The sequence below is a fragment of the Ammospiza nelsoni genome, chromosome 11, assembly GCF_027579445.1.
Source record: "Ammospiza nelsoni isolate bAmmNel1 chromosome 11, bAmmNel1.pri, whole genome shotgun sequence".
NCBI lineage: Eukaryota > Metazoa > Chordata > Aves > Passeriformes > Passerellidae > Ammospiza > Ammospiza nelsoni.
This window is the reverse complement of record NC_080643.1, coordinates 6,356,858-6,378,224: the sequence shown is the minus strand read 5'-3', so window position 1 is coordinate 6,378,224 and position 21,367 is coordinate 6,356,858. Positions and strand designations below refer to the sequence as shown.

The following is a 21,367-nucleotide window of genomic DNA, read 5'->3' as shown; positions in this document are numbered from 1 at the left end:
TCACCCCAGGGTTGAGCTGCTGCCAAGAGCCAGGAGAACCCAACAGACTGCATTTAGATAAGGGCAGGTTATCTGATGCATTCAAACCTTGATTCAAGGAACCCATTAGATTCACTTTTTCGGTGGTGGAAAAAAACCTGACAGTCTTTGGCCAAGTTTAGCATGCAGGAAATCCTGGAGGGAAACTGGGGAGCACCTACATGTGTGCATGCACACCAAACAAACTGCAGGTGTCTGTTTGCTGACAGCAACCAGCACATTCAAAGTGAGAATCTGCCCAGGACTGTCACATCTACTGCTGCCAGATCCATCTGCTCTGGTAGAAAATCCTCTCCTCCAAATCTCTTGTCCTGAGCTGCACCACACACTGCAGCTGCCTGGGAGGGCACTGAGATTTGCATCCTCAGTTTTTGGAAGCTATTGCTCAGCTCCCAGCTGGAAGGTCTCTGAAAGCTCCTGCTCTGCTTGACCCTGGCCCCAAATTCACCACCAGCTCTCCCAGAAGGTGCCTGCCCCAGCTGCCCCAGGGGACATGGGGGCTGCAGGGCTGGGGACAGTGAATTCTCCCCAGCACGGGGTGTGCCACCCAGGGGGACTCTCAGAGCCAGCCCCTGCCTGGATACCAAGCCTAAGAGCCCATTTATACAACAAATACAGAATGGTTCCAGTATTCCCAGTGAAATATTCTGCTTCTCCTAGGATAATAGGATAACAGCAGCACAAGAGATGAGGACTGATCCCAGCCAGGCTGGTCCTGTCTCCTTCTGCCTTCAGAATCTCCACTGGGACCCTCTGGTCCCCAGGCTCCACTGGAAATGGGCTGCCTCCACCATTGGAGGCAAGAACCCTTCCCAGACTGCTGGAGCCCAACTTCTCTGAGGCACTGCTGCCTCTTGCATCCCATTTCTTGTCCCATCCCATCCCATTGTCTCTAGCACAGCCCGTTTCATCCCCTCTGATGCTGACACTTGGCTCAGGGCTCAGTCCCTGGCTCAAGCAAAAAGGGAGGGCACCAAATGGTGGCAAGCAGCTGCGTGCTGGTGTGCTCTTGGTATCACACGGGGCAGAAACGTGTCCTGCTTTCCTTCAGCAAGGGGAGATGAGGTGCTTGACAGGCAGAACTGCATTTAACCCAAGTGTCCCTGCCCACGGATCTTATCCCCCACCCTGTCCATGTCAACGACAAAGCCTTTGCCTGCATGAAATCCTCCCTTTTCCCCAGCCATGAGCCCTGCTGCCATCCAGGCCCATGCCCTGAGGGGGAGCATTGTTCCTCCAACAGAGCCCTCTGCTCCTTCCTGGCCATGGCCTCACCATCAATGTTCTGCTGGTCCTTGAGGCATCTGCAAGCACTTGGCCCAGGCTTCCTCCATCCCTCCCCAGCCCTCCTGCTGCCTCTGCAGACTCCCTGTGCTTTATGCATGGTCTGCAAGAGGAAGATGAGGCTGGCTGGCTCCACCAGCCCTGCAAACTGACAGCAGCCACAGGCAGCTCCGGGCTAATGTCACAGCCACAGCCCCAGCACATGGCAGGGCCACTCTGACCTAGTTTTAACCCTGCTAAATATGCAAAGGAAGAGCACCACAGCGTGTGGGGGAGAGCAGTCTGAGGCTTTCCCCATTTCCTCAGTGTTCTCTGCTACTTTATCTCTAATACTTACACTACACAGGAACATGTCCAATGCCAGATCTTCTTATGGGTGTACCAAGAGAGGGAAAACATGGTTATATTTGAAAGGTGAGATGCTTAAGGTGGGGTTTTTTGGTTTTTTTACATGCTTATAGGAAAACGTGATTTTCCAAAGGTTAACATTTTGACAAAATTGAAAGAAGAAATGGAAAACATTTTTGAGTGGAAATCTCTTTTAAGTTGCTTACCTTTTCTTATTGCTTGTTTTTTTCAGTCTTTTTGTTGTTAACTTAGTCATCAAGAGCTAAATGCTAGCCTGACTATCATTCTGACAGGCCTTTTTTGTTGTTGTGCTGGTTTTAAGAAAATGGATTTTTGTGCACTTGGCTTTATCTCTGTTTAAACATCTGCCTTTCCCTTACCATTACTGGCTCACTTCCACCATAGAAAATACTCAAACTTCATCTTCTCTTGATTCTTTAATAACTCTAGACCATTATGTAGTCTATAACTACTTCTTTGCTATGGAAACACTATTTTATTTGAATCACCCACATAGTTCTGGGTATTTCTGTTTTTCAGCATCTTAATTTCAGTATAAAATTGTGTTCACTGACAGTGCAGAGGGCTTTACTGAGGGAAAGGGCAGCACAGCATCCTGGTCTGTGTCCTTCAGATGCTACTGAAGCCCCCCAGCCAGGATCTGGTGATACCCAAGATGTCAATGCGTCTCCTGAGTCTGAGAACACACCTGAGGCTGAGCTATGAAATTCCACCATGGCAGGGACGGGAGCATTGCCTGGAATAGGGACTGTAAGGACCTGTGGCAAAACAGAAATCCTCTAAATACTTGCTACCAGTGATCATAAGGGAGAAGAGCTGCTCTCCAGCATGGCCCAATGAATGGATGTCCTCAGTGCAGTGCCATTTTCTGCTCTGGAGAACTTGAGCACCACAAAGCAGAGCAAGCAAAGCAATGTGAGGAAAGTTTCCCGGAGAGGAATTTCCTGTGGAGCAAGAGGACAGCAATGGGACACAAAGCCACAACCACGTTTTGAATGTGCTCCTGAGGGGCACTGCCACTTGATAGCCCATGTGAAACAAGTCCCAGACATGGAGATGTTGTCAGAGTGCTCAAGAAAAAAAGGCAAGGACAGGAAGCCACGAAAACCATTAATCAGTAGACCGCAAGCGGTGTTGTTTCTGGCATAGGTTGAGAGAACGCTGATCATTAACTCCTATGAACATTCCTGACCTTGCTCAGGAAGGCTCTTAATTAAATGATTATGTCCCCTGACTTCTGCAAGTCTCGGGCGTCTGCCTCTCTGCTTTCCTCAGCAAGGCATTTTTGGGAATCAGGATCTCCATGATTACACTCAACTAATTATTTGAAAAGCATTTTCATCTGGAATCTAAGCAATCAAATTAAATACAGTTAATGTGGGTTTGGCAGGACTACACACAAACAAAAGTTGCTCTGTTTTTGTGCAAAATTGGAAAATCAGTTTTTGCTAATAGCCTGATGTATGAAATCTGCTGCTTCAGCTTTTCACTGTTTACCCATCCTCTCCATTTTGCTGCAAAACTGTTGATGCAGTTCTGCTGTGATAAATGAAGCCCAAAACCTCACAACATCCTGCCTTTAGCAAAAGACCTTGTAGGAACCAGAGACTGAGAAAGAATGAATTGCTCTGCTTTGCAGTAAAAAATGATAAAGACAAAGCGCGTGCTGGAAATGAAGGAACATGCCGAAAATAAAGGAATCAACTTGATGCCACTTTATCAAAAGAGATACAATAAGACAGTGATATAAATCATCAGGCTTTAGCAGCTATAGAAGATTTCAGGTAGGAAGGCAAACTAAGTAACACAAAGTAGAAGAAGCATATTTATAAAAAAATACTGCAAACCAAACCTCATTTTGCAGAGAACTGCAAGCAAGCAGATGGACATTTTCTAATAAGCTCACCAGTCTACTTGTCTAATTACTTAACACTTTGAAATTAATTTGATTTTTCTTTCTGAACAGCTATCCTTATGGATCATTTTCCACACTGAACAGGGAGTAAAGTACACCTAAACCTGAAGACAGCATGTGTCTATTTTTGGCTCAGTGAATTAGAGTGCATCCTTTTCAAAAAGAAATTCTGATGCAAAAGAAAATCATGAGATTTCATTGCTGTGAAACACGTCAGCACAGAAAGGATTAATAATCTGTAACTGCCATGAAGTTGTTGGAAGGCTCTCTCTTTATTGTCATAATTGGAATTAGAAGAGTTGGGCAGATGAATGAAATCCTCAGTAAGCAGAGGGATATGGATTTTCACAATATGCTGAAGCAATGCAATAACAGAAGCTACAATCATTAATATTACTTACAAACCAAGATTAATCTCTAGGATAGGCAGAATTTCAGGGTAAAATACTTGAGCTGATGCACTGCCACAGGTGATGGCAGTGTTAACCACTACTCTCAGCAAAAGGAACCAGCCCTCACCTGGAGGTCTTTGGGAGGAAAGCTCCCATCTGGTTTGGGATGCTCCCAGAGATGCACTCAGGAGGGAAGCAGAGCTGTGTGCCTACCAGCCCACAGTGCTGAGTGCTGCAATAAACACAGCCCAGCAGCCCCCAAGGCCCAGCTGCTCCAGCTGTGAGGGCAGCTGGAAGGCACCAGGCAGGGATGTGCCCAACAGGTACAGGTCCCTCACACAGGCTTGTGCCAGGCTCCCACATCAAAACTGTGTGTGCTGTCACTTGAAGCACTTCAGAGCCATTTATAGTTTGCATATTTGCATATTTTTGCATTGTTATTGCACAATTAAGCTGAAGACTTCTGACCAAGCTGTCCAAGAGCACAAGGAAATCCAGTGGCAGTCAACTTTCAAGCTGGGTAATCAGTCAGCGGTTTAAAAAACAAACTGGGCCCATGTGAGTCAGGGCATGTTAGGAAGACACAGTCAGTAGTTCCTTTTATAAAGAATTAAACCTTTTCCAGGTTATTTAATGCATATTAAGTGACATAAAGTACCACTTTTATAAAACAGTACTTTTCAAGGACCAATGAAGAACTGCTTTAGACTTTTTCTCTGGGGTTCCAGCAAAATGATTTCATGTTGACACCCCCAGCATTTTGTCTAAAAACACCTGTCTCATCAGGTTATCATTCCAACTAGAGAAGGGACTGGAGAAGGAAAACAGATGTCTAATGCATCCTCTGCAAGAAACAAGAAAACATATGCCATGAATATTCTTATGGTCTTTTCTTGTTCTCTTTCTGTTGTTACCATGCAAATAATGTGCACGGCAATCTTTAAACATCTTCTAACCATTCAGTAAATAATTTCACAGAATAATGAATTCAAGTACTGTGAATCAACCCCCAAAATTTAATGACTTATTTTAGTTTTTATGTCACATCTGGAAACCAGTAGGACACGGCTCTTGGGTGCACCTTCAGAGGGTGATTCTTGGCTTTTCCTCAGCTCTCCGTGCCTGTGGTCAGGACCTCTGTTTCCACAGAGGAGTAGGAGCAGGACGTGCTGACCCTGTCTGCTGCAGTGTACAGCAGAGAAACTGCCTCGTGTCCTTGGAAGGCAGCCCTGAGTTACACAACTGCAGTTCAGAGGTCACAGAGGCAAAGGCTTTGCCAGCAGACTCCACACTTCAAAGCCATGGCGACAATTGTTGGATCACACAGAGAGGAAAGAAGTTGCCTGTGGGTCCCTGAAGCAAACTGGAGTCTCAGAAGGAAAAAAAGGATCCAGAAGAATTTACTGAGAAACAATGAGGAAAAAAACACTGCTCATTTATATGGAACAAAAGCCCAAGCTCTCAAGAAGCTTTCCAAGCTGCTTCCACATCCAATCAATATTTTCTTTAGCCCATATGGAATGAGCCTCAGCCAACTTCCTCCTCCAGACATTCCTATTTCTGACTATCCTTAGAAAGAAGCAAGGCAGCTAATTCAAAATTTCATTCATATGAACAGGAGCCACCAGGCTTGCAGGGACAGTCTCACCATCCTGTTTTCCTGACTCAACAAATTGATGCAGCTAAGCTCAGCCATACATCCAAATATATGCACACACATGCCCTTAGCCCACAGCAGATGTCAGGTGATGGCACATGAGCCTGAACAGCCAGTGACACAAAAAAATCCTGAAGACTGAAATTTCTTACTAATGCAAGTGAAAGGAAATTTAAAACTGGTAATAGATGACACTGGGGCAGAGATGAAGCCTGGTCTACAAAATCTACATAAGCAAGGTGGAATCTCCATTCCACATAAGCCTGACTCTTATAGTCAGCACCAAAGTTGCATCACCTTAAGAATGGACCAAAAGAACCTTGGCTGAGGTACAATGCCAGCAATTTGGATTTGCTTGACTATGACCTCTCCCTCCTGCTGCAGCAAAACCTCCTCAGAAGTTCTCTTTTAAGAAACTCTTTGCTGCAAAAAAATTAAAGCTAATGAAACTTCTCAAGGAGATGAAACCGCCCCCGTTCCAACTTCAGCATCTTGAGGCTCAGACTGTTCCTTGAAAGGAGGGTTTGCAATGAAAATGCTGCCAAAGAAGATTTGCTGAGGGTAAGAGCTCCTCATCTGTCCAGTCAGCACCATGGATGGTGGGTGCTCATCTCTGCTGCTTCAGTGAAGAGCTCATCACTGCAGCTCTCATTATCACCAAATGGGCTGTGCAGAGAAGTTTGACATGGATGCAGAAGGGCCAGGGCATTATTTTCTCCTGACTTGCCACAGCTAATCTCCTGGTGCCTCTAGACCCAGATTTGAAAGTCTAAACTCTGCCAAAATACAGGGGGAAACACTGCCTGAGGCTGAATTCATGCATAAACCTCACTGCATTTTAATGGCATTTGCACCCTATTTTGTAGGATGTGCTTGGGGCACTTATAGAGAATTCAGACACAGAAATTCAGAAACAGTATGCCTTAAATTCTGGGGAAAAAAAAAATCTCTGAATGGAAGCTCAGGTTTTCATGGTCAGTCTCAACCACTGAATTTCTACATTCATTGAGCACCAGTCCTTGTGACACCATGCATTTTATACTCCTCTCTGTCTTGAAACCCCAACATTTGCATCTGGGTGGCATTTTACTGCCTCTTCATTATATCCCAGGAAGGAATGCTGATGGATTAGCATCACATCCAAAACAGAAACTGGCATCATCTCAGACTCACGAGATTTACAGCAACTACAAAGTAAATTTGGATACTTTTTTTAGTTCCCACTCTTCCTTTTTTAGAAATAAATCTTAAGAAAATACAATCCAAAAGGCCTAACAGGCACACATTTACAGATGGCAGCAGTGAGTCATAAATGACATCTTTTCCTGGTACTATTTATGAGAGCCAAAAAACTGAACATATTATGAGCCATTTATAATGTTCTTCAGCAGAACAGTCAGCCAAGAGACAGAGCTGAAAGCCTGTTGCAACAAAAGGTATCAAAGTGAGGAGGAGAACAGTATCTATAATTACCACTCCAGTGATCAAACAAGCATATTACAGCAGATGGTTTAACACAAGATCACTATTAAATAAAACACTGGCTCCAATGCCAAGGGATGAATATTCAAGGAGTGAACTGAGTAAAAATGTATAAAGGCAGCAAATGCAGCTCAGTTAACCCAGAAGTTTTGTGCAGACTAACCAAAGAGATCAAACCCCACATAATTCCCCATGTTGGCTGAACAATCCCTCTGCAGTCAAAACTTTCCCAATTAGGAATTAATCAATGCAAATGGCAGGACTGAGCACACTGATGGCTCAGGAACTTGATCGTGTCTGACTGATAAAAAAAGGTGTGAAACTCAACCCCAAAACAAATCCAAACCCTAACAGAATTAATTTGCACAGCTTTTTCACATACCACTTCAGAAACTTCCCCGTTCTTCATAAGAAACAGACTCTAATTCATCTTCTTGGCAGCTTCACAGTTGTAGGATGTTGTTTGACAAAACAGGAGCCAAGTTACAATCTAAAAAGAGGTTCTTTTCATTTTTAGAAGTTTTGAAAAATATTTTCTGGTCAAAAGTAAGGCTGGAATTAATTAAAGTGACTAAGGCTGCACCACAGAGCATGGAGCTGCAATGTTCATGCTGCACAGCAGGGCTCCAGCTCTCAGGGGGTTTGGAAGCACTAGAAAGGATGCCACCACTGAAAAGGCATTTTGAATTTGTTTTTTACAACTTGCAGTATTTTCAAAATTAAATGTTTCTGTAATTTTGGTATTATCTATGTAATACCTTTAGCTGAGACTCAACTCTTCCAAAGCTTGAGACTCACCTATGCAAGATCATTTAAATGATAACATGAACAAGGAGAAGAAAAATAGTAGCAACAGCAGAAGGTAAAAATGCATAGCCAATGTATACCACAACAAAATGGTTTCAGAGTAAAAAGGCATTGATCATCATAAGAGATTAAAATTTAAAATATCCATACCCTCAAGGACTCAGGCTGCACCAGATAAATCCCTGTGACTGGAAATACAAATCCTTCAACCATTTACTCTCTCTAGCTCCCAGGACTCCCACCAGGTTGCTTGAAGTTTCAGGTAAATAGATGAGTGGAGCCTGTTAAACTATGCAAGATTTAAAAGTTCTTTTAAAAATCTATGTAATAGAAACATTTTTCAACCTTAAAAGTCTTAAAGTCTTTCTGCATTTTAAGAACTAAGAGATGGGCGACCTACAGCCTTGGTGATACATAATATATATATATATATATGTGTGTGTGTGTGTGTATACACTTACATCATACACACACATATATATATATGTATTTTATATATATATATATATGTATTTTATATATATATATATATATATATATGGCACCAACAACCTCCAGTTGCTGCCTTGATTATTTTCTGGTCACACGTGCTTATGTGTTATGAAGAATCAATGACACAAACCTCAGACACAATTACAGACCCTGCTTCACTAAACCTTCAGTTTCTGACTACTTTAGGGGAAGAAATTTTACCCTGGAAGACTGGGAAACTTTAAGGCTTGTGAAATGATAATATATATTTAATGGATGATTAATACATATTTAATAGATGGCCCTTGGTGACCATAACCTATGGTTTTATTAATTTAGGCAGGGATGAATAAGTAACATTAAGGTGTGGTTCTTCCTTTATCTTATCACTACACTCGCATGCATGCTTTGTATGGAAAACTTTATTTGATAATAAAAATAGCATTCACAGACTTTCTCCTTCTTTGTTGCTACATCATATACATAGTGTCTGTTCCAAGGAAAGAAGCTCTTACTGGGTAAGTCCACATCTACTCATCCTAGTGTTATGTATAAACCCAATTAAGTCAAATAAAGCTATGAACAATGTAGTATTTATATATGCATAGTGTTTTATAAAAAAGATTGGCCCACATACTGCTTTTCATCGACACAGAAAAGAGCATTTTGCCTATAGCATGTTGCAAGAAATGATGATTGGAGAATATAGACTGCATACAAGTGCTTAATAATACATAAGCAGGCCCACCATGAAGAAAGAAATATTTTCAAACCAACAAAAGCTTTAGAATTACTGATACAGTCTCCCATTTTAAAACAGCTTTACATACCTGATTCAGTTTACATTAAAATATATCCCCTGAATCAAATTTTTTCCATTTTTAGAAATATAAACACTTAATCACATTCCTCACACCTAAATTTTGTCATAAATCCTCTTTTATACAAGAAAAAGGCAACAGTTTTGTGGTTTTTTTTCCAACAGGCTCTATTAATTACAATTTCAACTGTACACACAATGATTGGCCATCTTCTTTCTTGGTTTTGTTTTTACAGTACCATGGCAACAACAGTGATAGACTTGCAATGGTTTTGTGTTCATATGGAGGATGTGAGTCAGTATACATGTACACACCAATGCACTGGAAAAAGCAGCAGTTTACTTTAGTGGTCCAACAGTAACGGCAAACATTTTGGCTCAGCTAGGCAGTAATCCATTAAATCTTAGACCAATGCTACAGCAGACTTACCACACAGCTTGCAAATTTAAAAATACAACTTAGAACCTTGCAGGTTTCTCTTTTTCTGCTGTTCTTAGACTCAAATTTACAGCATATAATCAGGTATGGATAGGCTTCCACAACCAGGTTGTCCCACTGATTGCCTCTTTTAGCCTGTGATTTTCTTTTGATACTTTTTTATTTCTTTTTTTTTTTTTTTTTTTTTTTGTTTTCCCTCCCCAGCAAGTGCACTCCTTTTGTCTCAGTAAGGATGAACCAGCAAAACAACGAAAAACCAACCCTTCCAATACAGAGCAAGAAGAATTGAGAGCTTTTGGAATTCGGCAAAATGAAAGCCCACTGGTTTGGCCTGAGCAGAAGGAATACACCCACTCCGAGCAGGGGGACTGTGCTCCCACCGCATTGCGCCTTGTCCCAGAATCCCAATCCCTCCCCTTGCTTCCAAGCAGATACACAATGCCATGCATGCTGGGGTTGCTGTCCATATACAGCTGGGAGATGAGCAGGGCTGCTGCCTTAATGACAGATCATCGTTACATGTTGCTGAGGCTAATGAGAGCTCAACAGTCCACGTTAGCGTGTGACACGGGCATGGTGCTGACCAGTCCTTCTGCCTCTGCGCATCCTGTCCAGGGGGGCCTGAAAGTATAAACTGTTCATGGAACAAACTACAAATTACTTATTGTAAATTGTCTTGTGCTGTGTGGGTTTGGTTGCTTTTTTTTTTTTTTTTTTTAATTATTTATTATTATTATAAATATCCTTCATTGAAACAGTAGTCTCTTCAAACAGTTCTTGTAATTTTAGGAACATTTGTCTCTTTCCTTTTTAATTCCTTCAGCAGGAGCGCTCCATTCCTACTGAGATGAACAATTTTCTTCCTCCCCCACCCCCAACCCTTAAAAAATTTTCTACATACAGTGTAGCAGTGAGTCACTAGAGAACAGTCTGGATCAAATTATTCAAACTTGGTCATAAAATCCTTTGCCTATATTATATTACTGGCTACCCCCACTTACTATATTGGGGAGGAGGGGAAAGTAGCCCAATAAAGGGATTATTTTTAAGAAATCTACAAAGAATGTAGAAACAAAATTTTATAATCCTTTAGGACCAACATTTGGCAAGTAATTAAAAAAAAAAGAATACACTGAAAAATACTTTCTTTAATATTATACATCAGGCACAACGCTTTTTTTTTTGTTTTGTTTTAAGATTTCATCTGCATAAACGGTTTGTAGGATTAGCAGGTGGCGGACGTCTCGTCGCCTGCGAAAGCCAGGTTGGTTCCACTCTCTCCTCTGCTCCCTTGGTGTGGGGAAGGCGACGGGGACCCCGGGGAGCCCCTCAGATGCTGAGGTCGGTGCTGCACTCCTTGTAGGGCCGCCTGCGCTGCTCGGGCGGGTGCCTGCGGCTGGGCTCGTGCTTCCAGCCGGGCTCTTCCCTCTCCCGGTGGCCAACTCGTTCCTCCCTGAGCCGTCTCTCGGGCGACCTCTCCCTCCGCCGGTCGGACGACTTGGCCCTTCGGTCGAGGGAGTTCTCTCTTCTCCGCTCAGGGGACCTCCTGGGCTCCGTGAGTCTCTCCAGCGACCGCCGCCGCCGGCCGGGCGACCGCTCTCTGCGCCTCTCAGGAGAGAGCTCTCTCCTCCTCTCAAGTCGCTCCCGCCTGTCCAAAGTGTTGTCAGCGCTCCTTGTCCCTTCCCTGCGCTTCTCAGGAGACCTCCTCTTCTGCCCGTTCACCACCGCCCTCTCTGGCTGCCTTTCGTGCCTCCTCTCTGGCGACCTCTCCATCTTCCTGCCTGGCACGTGGTCGTTGGTTTTAGAAGTCCCATTCCAAGTGTGGTGTTCATTGGGATGTCTGCTAAACTCTCTGCTGCCTTTTAGGTCTCTAACGTAAGTCCGCTTGTCCCCATGTTGTGATGATTTGTGAAGGTCTGGTGGATAACTGGACTCCGATGATGGGTGCTGCCGTCGGTCAGATGGCGCGGGTTTCATTTCCGATACATTTTGTGAACCTGTGGCGGGACTGTTCCTGTCACTGCTGGGGTCTGAAAGAAAATAACAGCAAAGGGTTTGGTATTGATGCCTTCCGTGGTGCTGTGACACCACTTAGCACTCTTCAGACTTCATTAGTGACAAAAACAAACAACTGTTAAAGCAGTCAGCGAAGGCTAACCGAGGCTTTTGTTAATTTAACTGTGAACAACGAGAGTTACAGGTTAGTACTGGTGCTGCTCTGATTGTTAGCCATGTTTTGGTCCAAGCTGATCTCATCTTTATGCTCTTCTGGGCATGGGGCACTTTACATTTCTCCCCGAGCCCAATTCATAATGTTTCAGTTATACTATATTCTTTCCAGTGGAAAAAAACCATTGTAGTTCAGGTTGTTGGCTGCTTTTTTTTTAATAGCTTCCAATAAAGAGGGCCTTTAGGAAATAATTTTTGTCTTTTAAGACATTATAAAGAACTGCCTTCCAGATGTGGGAGGCCTCGGTTCAAATAGCAGAAAATGTACAGAAAATAGAATTGACTATTAATAACATTTTGAAGGTGTGAGAATTAGACTGTAATCATGCCATTTCCATTTCATTTAAGGCATAGCTTAATCTCACTTAGTTGTACCATGTTATGTAAAGTCCTAGGGTAGATTTTGGTTTTGCCACAATGATTCAAACAACGATGACAGTAGTTATGATTTTTTCATATCAAAGCAATGGAAAGATATTGTAATATGTAGGATGGCTTTGATTCAAATCTAATCTCCAGTTCATTATTTTTCATGTCCTATTTGAGGTAAAATACAGCTGAGCTGCCTCTGCAAGACAAACTGCAAAGCAGAAGAAGAACATTCAAACTAAACCCCAGCCCTTGCTGCAGCTAAGCTACAATTACTCCTGTCATTTGTAACAGATGTTTATGAATGATTCATTAAAAACATGAAAAACATTAAAGTAGCTGTGCTGCCTTAATGCAAGTGCTGTTTTTATTTGCTTATTGTTTTCTTTCTTAAAGTAACTCCTTTGTGGCAGCTTGGCTGACATTAGCCACTTCCTTACACTTGCACCCCAACACCCACCTTGTGGTGGAGTGCCCTGATGGCAATGACTGAAAACTCTCACAAACACTTGTGAGGACAGATTTTTTTCTTTTCCCCCTCTTTTTCTCCTTTTTGCCTTCCCTCCCACCAAGCCAAACACTCTACATTCCTCCTGCCACCATGCCAAGTGTCTCCAATTTGGTGGCACTTCCAGCCCTGAGCTTGGGAGGGCCGGTGTGTGCATGGGCTGTGATTTTTGTGAATTCCAAGTGAAACCCATGTTGCAACTCACACGTGGGCAGTTTTGCTCTATGAGCACTTTGAGGCCATGCTGCTTTCCTGTGGCTGTAAGCACGTGGCTTGTGGCAACCTGCCTCTCACACAAGGTACAAGCGAGGTTCAAACATGTCCTGTGGTGTGTGTACTTACAATTTGGGGGACGCAGGGTGTTCGGGATGAATTGCTGTACATATAGAATATAGCGAAGCAGAAAAGCAATGTGAGGGAATTAGGCCACAGCACAAAAACACCTAATATTGATTTTAGCTACAAACCGTAGTTTGATTATGGCCCATAAGGTAGAAGCAAGACTCCCCGAGCTTGTCATTTCTCATACATGCAGCGATATTAGGAGGTATCATCGCTGAGGAAGGAAGAGCCCAGCACCAAGAAAGGTAAGAGAAAGAGAAAGAGAAAAGTAGAAAATTTAGATTCCCTATAATAAAGATGAAAGAAAGAAAAATCTTCATATTTTATCTTAGAATAAAGAAAGTTTATTTTTCCAGTCAGATTGTCTAGGCTTCACCCAAATATAAGGCTGCAAAGACAGCAGTTGTTATTATTGTGACATAAAGAGACATCTAAGAGGTGATTCAATAACCCAGACAACGAGAGCATCCATTCTAAAAGACAGCTGGAACAGCGACACAGAATGTCATAGAAAAAACAGTAACAATCAAACAACAACGAAAAATAAAGTCCACCAGAGACCACAACATTAAAAATAAGTACAAAACTCATTACAAAAATATACAGCCTCATAGAGAAGCACGTTCCAATCAAGTCAGAAAAATATTGGAACTTAACATTATTAGAGGAACCATTTGCGACTGCAGCGAACAGAACGAAGAGAGAAAGGAGTCCCAAATGTTACAAGGATATTCTTTACAGTAGTGCAACCCCTGTATATTAAATCCTTGCTTGGAGAACGAACGTTTAGTGGTTAGCATTAGCCAAAAGAAAATTGGTGATGGATTTCCATCCTCAGTGCAACAGACATATGCTTTGAGAAGTGAAGCACTTAATTTACAGGGTATTTATGCAGTCTAGCATATGATACAGTACTGTACATCCAAAGGAGTATAGGAAAAGACAAAAGTAGAAAGAACATTACAGAATTTCAGTGCCATCATTGAACCTTCTGGTGTGCTATTTATATTACAGAAGTGTAAACCCACAGCTTCCCTTCCATATCGTTAAACACTTCAATTGTTTGTTGGTTATACTCTGAATTGGTCACTTTAAGTTAAATAATGAGCAGACTGAGCAGAAACTCTCAAACATAGTACAGTAAATGAAAATAAAGTCTGGTTCATAAATTGTGCAGAAGGGTTTTGTTTCTGGTGTTAGGGCATGGAGAGAATGATAAACACAGAACTCACTGACACAGAAATAACCCAAATACGGGGAGGAAAGTATAAAGGACATCCCTTCAATCATCAGTTTCTATAGAAACCTCAAAGACCTTTGGTTGGGAGTAGCCCTCCATCGAGGGCACAATATTTGACAATTATCTCAAATAAATAAGACATAATTATAATATTAAATAGTGTGCTAAGTTAAGCCACCCAGCAATCCAACCTCCAGGGGAAGAAAAGGAAATCTAATGCAATTCTTAGTAAGAAACCAGGACTGACTGTTTCCCCCAAGACAGACATGAGAGCACCTTTTCATAACCTCCTCACCTTTTCAGACCTTACAAATGAACTAGTTGAAACCAGCAGACTGTTTAAGGGGGGAGAAAAGGGCTCAGGAGGCCAAATCAATATATTTTTGCAGTAAAGCTTTTTTTTTTCCCTTCTTTTTCTCAAATAACTTTATAAATATTTACATAAATATTAAGGAAAGGCAAAAATCTCATAAGCCATCTCAGCATTCATGTCTATGGATACAGACAGGAACTAAGAGAAAAACCTAACCAAAAAAGATGAATCACTGCTTCAGAATAGCAACTCGGGATCCCAGTTTTTGCATTGATTAGAAGAGGAGACCTATGTGAAACAACAATTCAGCCGCTGAGAAACAGTTTGGCACAGTTCAATAACATTCCTTTTTTGGCAGGACAAGACAATAAGGTTTGTTTTGTTTTGCTTTCCTCTCTGATCACCAAAAAATACTGCTATGATGATCTTGCCTTACACTGCGCCCCAAGTCCATGGAAGCAAGCAAAGGATGAAATGTGTAGAAAATTCAGCACAAGCGAGGCAATTATAAGTTGCAAAGGTTGGTAAGACACTGGTGAGAAAGGAAAATAAAAAAGAATTCCCGCTTCAGATCTTGAGACAAATATTCATGGAGTGATGCCAGGGAAGAAAGGAATGTTTTCATAGTTTGACCCACCATATTCTGGGACAGAGCCATCTCCACGTTTCAGAAACAGGCGGACCTTGCGGCCACCATTTTTAATCAGTTCAATGGCCCGAGCGTGCTTCATGTTCTTGGTAGTTTCTCCATTGATCTCTAAGATTTCATCACCAATCTGCCAATGCAATAGAGATTATGATTAGAAACAAGTTCCCACAAGGGTCCCTACCAGCATACCACAAGACAGTGGCCATGGCAAAGCTGGAACAACTATGCATCAGGTGAAGCTAAACCTGCCCAACTCCTTCCAGTGAGTGCCTACTGTGTAGGAGTCTGGGAGACATGAAGATGATGGAGAAAGCTTGAGGTATCAAAATATTTCACTGCTGTTCTGAAAATCACTTTGCTATTACTGTATTGCTCAACAGTAGTGTTAGAACTGGTGCTATTTTATTTATTTTGATTATTTATAAAGTCTTCAGTCAAAGTGGTTGCTTGTTTCACAGTCTGCTCCAACTGGGATGTTCAAAGAGCTTTTTCAGGTCTGTTTCTAACTAGGATATAGTTTGATATAGATATATAACTTGAATATAGATACCTACTACGAATCAGCAAAGCTGATTCTGCAAATACAATAATTTATCAGGAGAAGAAAACATGGCATGGAAGAGCTCGTCAAAGCCTTGAATTCCACAGGGCAGCACTGATTTTGCATCATATTTTCATCAGCAAAAATTTTGGACCCATAGATCTACCCCTAGCACAAGAACTTTGAAAATGCCCTTCACATGCCATATCTGGAGACAATGACATATGTGGGAAAATTAAAATGCATTCTCCAACAAAGGTCCAAGGACTACATAAAGCCTGTCCAATTATTTCTTCAGTAGGGATTTTAAAACATATGCCCTTGTTATATAATGTTTGTCATTTAGCTGATATGTGAAGTTAACAATTAATGTTAATCAGAACTTACATTGTAATTTTTTAACCCCTGGGCCATAGACATGTTCTGTCCCCTCTCTGCCCACTAGCAGGCAAAGACTGTGGCTGTTCCATTTTCACAGCTACACGTGCCCTTGGGCATTAAACAACAGATCATGTACTAGAGTTTGGAAAGCAGTGTTGGAAGAAGGGGGTGAAATCTTCCACTGAACACACACTGCTCCAGACAGTGCACCAAGAGTGACAGATGCCATCAGCAGCAGTAAATAGAAACCACTTTCAGTTCACATTTAATTTCCCTTTTAGCTAGAACAGCAGAAGGGAGAGGCAGAGAAGTCAGCTTATCCCAAAGCAAGGTGATTTTGAGGCCAGTTTGTGCGTACCCTCATTTTGCCGCATCTCTCAGCAGGCCCGTCCTCAGCGAGCCGCAGCACGTACAGGTCCATGTTGTACTCCCGGCCACCTCGCAGGCTGAAGCCAAACCCTTTGGCTCCTCTTTCTAGCTCAACAGTGTAGAAGTCTTGGTCCTGCTGGAGAGAAGACAGCAAACATCCAGTTGAACAGAAAGTCAAGTACTGCTCCACTCTCATGTTGGAATTATTCAAGCAATGCTTTGTTGGTAATAATTAAAAATGGAAAACCAGTTGAATTTTCACACGCAGACCAGGATTTGCTGCTTCCTCAGACCCCACTCTGCAATTTGGAGTTCTGGTGGTTGGTGAAGGGCTGCTGGAATGAGTGGGCTTGGCCATGTCCTGTGGTGCATTTTTGGGCATCCCTGTTACACAGCACCTCCTGTGCCCAGGGCAGGAGGGGACATTTTAAGAAGGTGGTTAAAGTTTCTACCAACGAGGAAAGGAAAGGACAACCTTCCTTCCAGTACCAGCTTAATTGCAGTGTCTGATGGCACCTGGGGTGAGCCTGTGCCATGGTGCTGGCTTTTTGTGTTGGTACCACATCATTTATTCCTTAGCAAGAAGCTCAGAAGCCTTTGCATTGTTTTTCTCAAATGCTATTATGGGGATGTTTTGAAGTCCCTAATGGAAGATGTTACTTCTGGGATGGCCAGTGGCAAGGAAAGTTAACAGTGAAATAGATAATCTTTCTAATAAGATGCCGTCTGTGCAAGCTGGAACACTCCAGCTATCACCCCTTATTAAGTTTTCCTCTTTTTTATTCTCTGAATTTATCATTTGCACACAACAATAGTTTCTGGAGAGGCCCCTCACAACAGACAATTCAATAAACAAACACAAAAATTATTACTGCCCTAAAAATGTCAGCTCCTTTTTTCTTTATTTTTACTCCCTCAAAGTCTCGATGAGAATGTGTTGGAAATGTTTCTCAGCTGAAACAACAGCAACACATATTAAGAAACTAATCAGCAAATTCCTCTTTCTTTTCGGGAGACTGAGGGAGAGCAGCTTCCCAGTAGGAATTTTCAAGGGGACTATTTAAACACAGCCCTCAAGCAGATTGGAAACAACAGTCTGTGGTAAGCAAAACAATTAGAGAGGTACTCCTTACCTGTGCTGCTTGGGGTGCTTTGAAATCAAACTGGGATTCCTGCTTTGGTTTGGTGTTGTTCCTGCTGCAATGAATGAGAGGGAGAGAGGAAAAATACAGCTCATGGGACCTGAAAGTGATGAAGAAGTAACTGAAGAGAGGGCATGTCGAGATGCCCTCCTCAAGGAAAACAATCTGACCTGGTCTCCTGTGGTATTTGCTGAGGAGTATGTGTGGTTGTGATTGTAGCAATTTTTTCTGCATTGGTCAATAAAGTAGCATTGGAGGATTCTGCAAAATAGATTTTGTTTTTATTATGAGGGAAGACCACGGGCTATTCACTGAAAGAAAAAAAGAGTTTTGCAAAAGCATTTCACAGAAAAGCAACATTACATTGTTTTTATAGAACTGGAGATGGGATCAAATTTCTTAATTCCCCAAATTAATATAATAAGTATGTATATGAAACTGTACACTCAACTGGAAAATGAAAGAAAAAATTAAATTAAGACATCTGGATTGGAACCACCCCCAGACCATTAGACACATTCATGAAGACTCACTTATAGAAGGATTGAACAAAGTTTTGTCTGTTATCTAAAGACATCAATTCCAACAAATGAAGTCTCTAAATATTGTAGGTTGGGTGGATTAATTTTGTGGTATCTAAAGCCACTGCACTGACAGGCAGCTGCTCCTTTGCAGAACAGCTCTGCATACAGGAGACCCCCTTTTTTGTCTATACCCACTGTACCCAGGACAGCCCCACAGATTGCAAGTACCTACAAAACACTGACCATGATCCACCTTTCAAGACCGAAATCTAATCTGAATACACAGCCACTAAGACAATAGTGACAAAAACTGGATGGAGACATCTGAGTCTCCAAGATAAAATTACAAGGCCTTCTACCCTGCTCTTGTTTGCCTCTCAAGCTACAGGCATCCACTAATTCATTTTACTGGCTATGGAGAAAACTGCTATTATTAAACAGAGTCCAGCTGTAATACAAAATCGCATCAATGGGAGGGTTTTTGCCTGAATTAAGATGTGGTGGATCCTGGGAGTTTAACTTCATTTCCTTCATGCATTGATATTAGTTCTGGAGATGTCTAGATAAGGGGAAGCTTTTTCCTTTCTGTAGCTATTTGCATGTCAAGGGAAATTCAGGAAAAGGGTCAGAGGAAAAGAAGAACCACTTAAACAGATGGGTGCAACAAGAGCACAGCTCCTTTGCCTGCAGTGCTGTGCCCAAGTTAACATGCCCAAACCCTTAGCATATGGAGCTGAAACATCTTCCAGACCAGAGCTGGCTTGTGTCCAGCAGCTCAGAAAGCAAGAGAGGCTCCTGGGTCTGCCTGCACCTCTCAGTGTAGGCATGACCAAACCACACCCTTGAGATGATGTGCCACTGACAGCTGGCTTGTGTCAGAGGATGTCCCTACGTGTAGTTACACTGCTGGGGTTTAAGAAATAATTCTGTTTATTTTGTAAAGATGCCTTGATGTCAAAATCTGTCTCCTACACAAGAAAGCCCCAAAACATGGTTAAGTGTCCTGTACTCATCCAGAACAAAAGCCTCTGAAGATTTCACAAATCTTGAATCTTCCACAAATATTTGGAGATCAGATGAAGATGGGCTTCAAAGAGAATGCAAGATTCCTACCCTTTAGTAGGTCACACTAATAATACCAAGCAGAGCAACAACACATCTTGGGTACGGATGTATCTTCACACCACTGTACTGCATCTATCTTTAGCCCACCCTCTCCCATGAGTCAGGAGTTGTGCATAATTTTGCCAGTGTTTTAGACACTGCTTCAGGACACATGCCAGCCACCATGCAAAACTGGAACAGAATACAGCAAAAATTATCTTTAGTGAAATTATAATTACGTGTTCTAAACCCTACACATTTCATTGATTCCTTGCCCTGCTCTGCCCTAAAACTCTCTGTCACCAATTACATGCCTAACATAAGCTTGTCCTGTTCCAGCATTCTGTATCCTTGAATCTGCTGGAAGTGTTGTAAAACATCATCCTTTCACTGCAAACACAATCCTGCAGTCATCTGTGCCAATTAACTTGTGCAAGACTTATTACAAAGCAAAAATTCTTGGTGTTTTTAATAATGTTAGAAGAGATTAGCAGTGTGAGTTTATTGTGAGTCTTGTGATGCGCCTCAGTTTCATGTTTATCTGACAACTGGCTTCTGATTTATGCTCCCCCCTCCCTGAAGCACACAGACCATTTATATTTGCCAAAAAAGCACTCAAAAAGAAACAAAAGAAAACAACAAATCAAGAAAAGCATACAAAGACATCAAAAAGAAAACAACATTGAGACAGATTTCCTGTATCTCATGGGGTTTTAGAGCAAACCCCTCAGAGATTTTGAGAGTGTTGGGTCTTACTGTCTTTTGGAAAATAAATGCAGGTAATACTATGCAAAGTTGGCACTCTGACTTGGAATTTCAAAGTGACAGTAAATAAAAGGACTCAAAGCCTGAATTGCTATGAAAGCAGAGTTGATCCTTTCCCCAAAGAACAGCTTGCCATCTCCTCCAGGAATACGTGATGTCAATCACAGGTACATGTTTCCCTAACCTAAGCAATTTACATGATATTTGGGACACATCATTGCATGAGCAAGACTGGCTCAGCATTTATGTCAGGAGGTTATATTCTTAAAAAATTCTTAAATAATTTAGAAGTTGCTTAGTTCTCAGATGATTTTGCTTTTTTAGAAAATAAGCACTTTATTTACTTAAAGATTCACCCTCCTTTTTATCAGAAACTAAAATACAGGTAATGAACAATTCCTCTCTCAGTTTATCTTCCAAAACAGGCATGCAGAGGCCAGCTCAGATGTTAGCTGGATTCACAGCCATTTTATTATTCATGAACACCCTATTTACTCCAAGCAGCAGAGGATTATATAGCATTTGACCTGGTACTCACTAGACAGTAGGAAAATAAAGCTTTTCTGCAAAACAGATCATCCTAAACAGAAATAATTTATAACCAGATCATTTCTCATCCTGGTCTGTGGGGAGCAATGCGGAAAGGTTTCTGCCCAAAGACCTCTCACTTTGAACCCATCCATGGCAGAGAAGCACAATAAACAAAGAAAATACTCAGAATTTAGAACCACAGCAATTTTAGTTCTGCTGCAGATACTTTAACAGGTTTCTGATCAGTTCCTATTTGGGGATTAATTTAATGGAACTGACACATAACACAGATCCTTATTTTTATTAACTACTTCAGTGACCTTAAATCAGCACCAAGTGTCAACTTAATAGGGGAATCTGCACATTCCCTCTCATCTGAAACAGTGAGATTCTGTCTAGGGTAACTCTTAAAATGGAACTTCAGAACCATCCCCATTTAAGTAGTCATTTAAAAATGTACTGAGCTTGCTCCCAAAGCAACTTAACCAGAATAAAAGCAAATCTGCTTTTGAAACAGCTTAAAACATGCCAAAGTGTTTATCTCTTTCTGTGATCTCCTTACTCTACAGCCTGCTTGTGTCTATACAAAGCTTCAGGAATCACACATCCTAACAAGTGATTCCCAAATATTCTAAAGCTGCATTATTAAACTAAGAATCAAACCAAAGTGTATCGAGAGATCCAT

The 21,367-nt window shown here is 41.8% G+C and overlaps 1 protein-coding gene across 1 annotated transcript in view; it reads right to left on the bottom strand.

The window, feature by feature from the left end:
* Positions 1-8,823: 8,823 nt before the first annotated feature.
* The window catches only part of MAGI1 (membrane associated guanylate kinase, WW and PDZ domain containing 1), a 285,127-nt gene continuing 272,583 nt past the window's right edge, over positions 8,824-21,367 (bottom strand). Inside the window, exons 20-24 of the mRNA XM_059479804.1 lie at positions 17,929-18,019; positions 17,750-17,813; positions 16,606-16,752; positions 15,314-15,452; positions 8,824-11,705 (exon numbers count right to left, since the gene is read on the bottom strand). Coding sequence (XP_059335787.1) covers positions 11,005-11,705; positions 15,314-15,452; positions 16,606-16,752; positions 17,750-17,813; positions 17,929-18,019 — 1,142 coding nt within the window. The 3' untranslated portion in view covers positions 8,824-11,004. The remainder of the gene's footprint in view (positions 11,706-15,313; positions 15,453-16,605; positions 16,753-17,749; positions 17,814-17,928; positions 18,020-21,367) is intronic.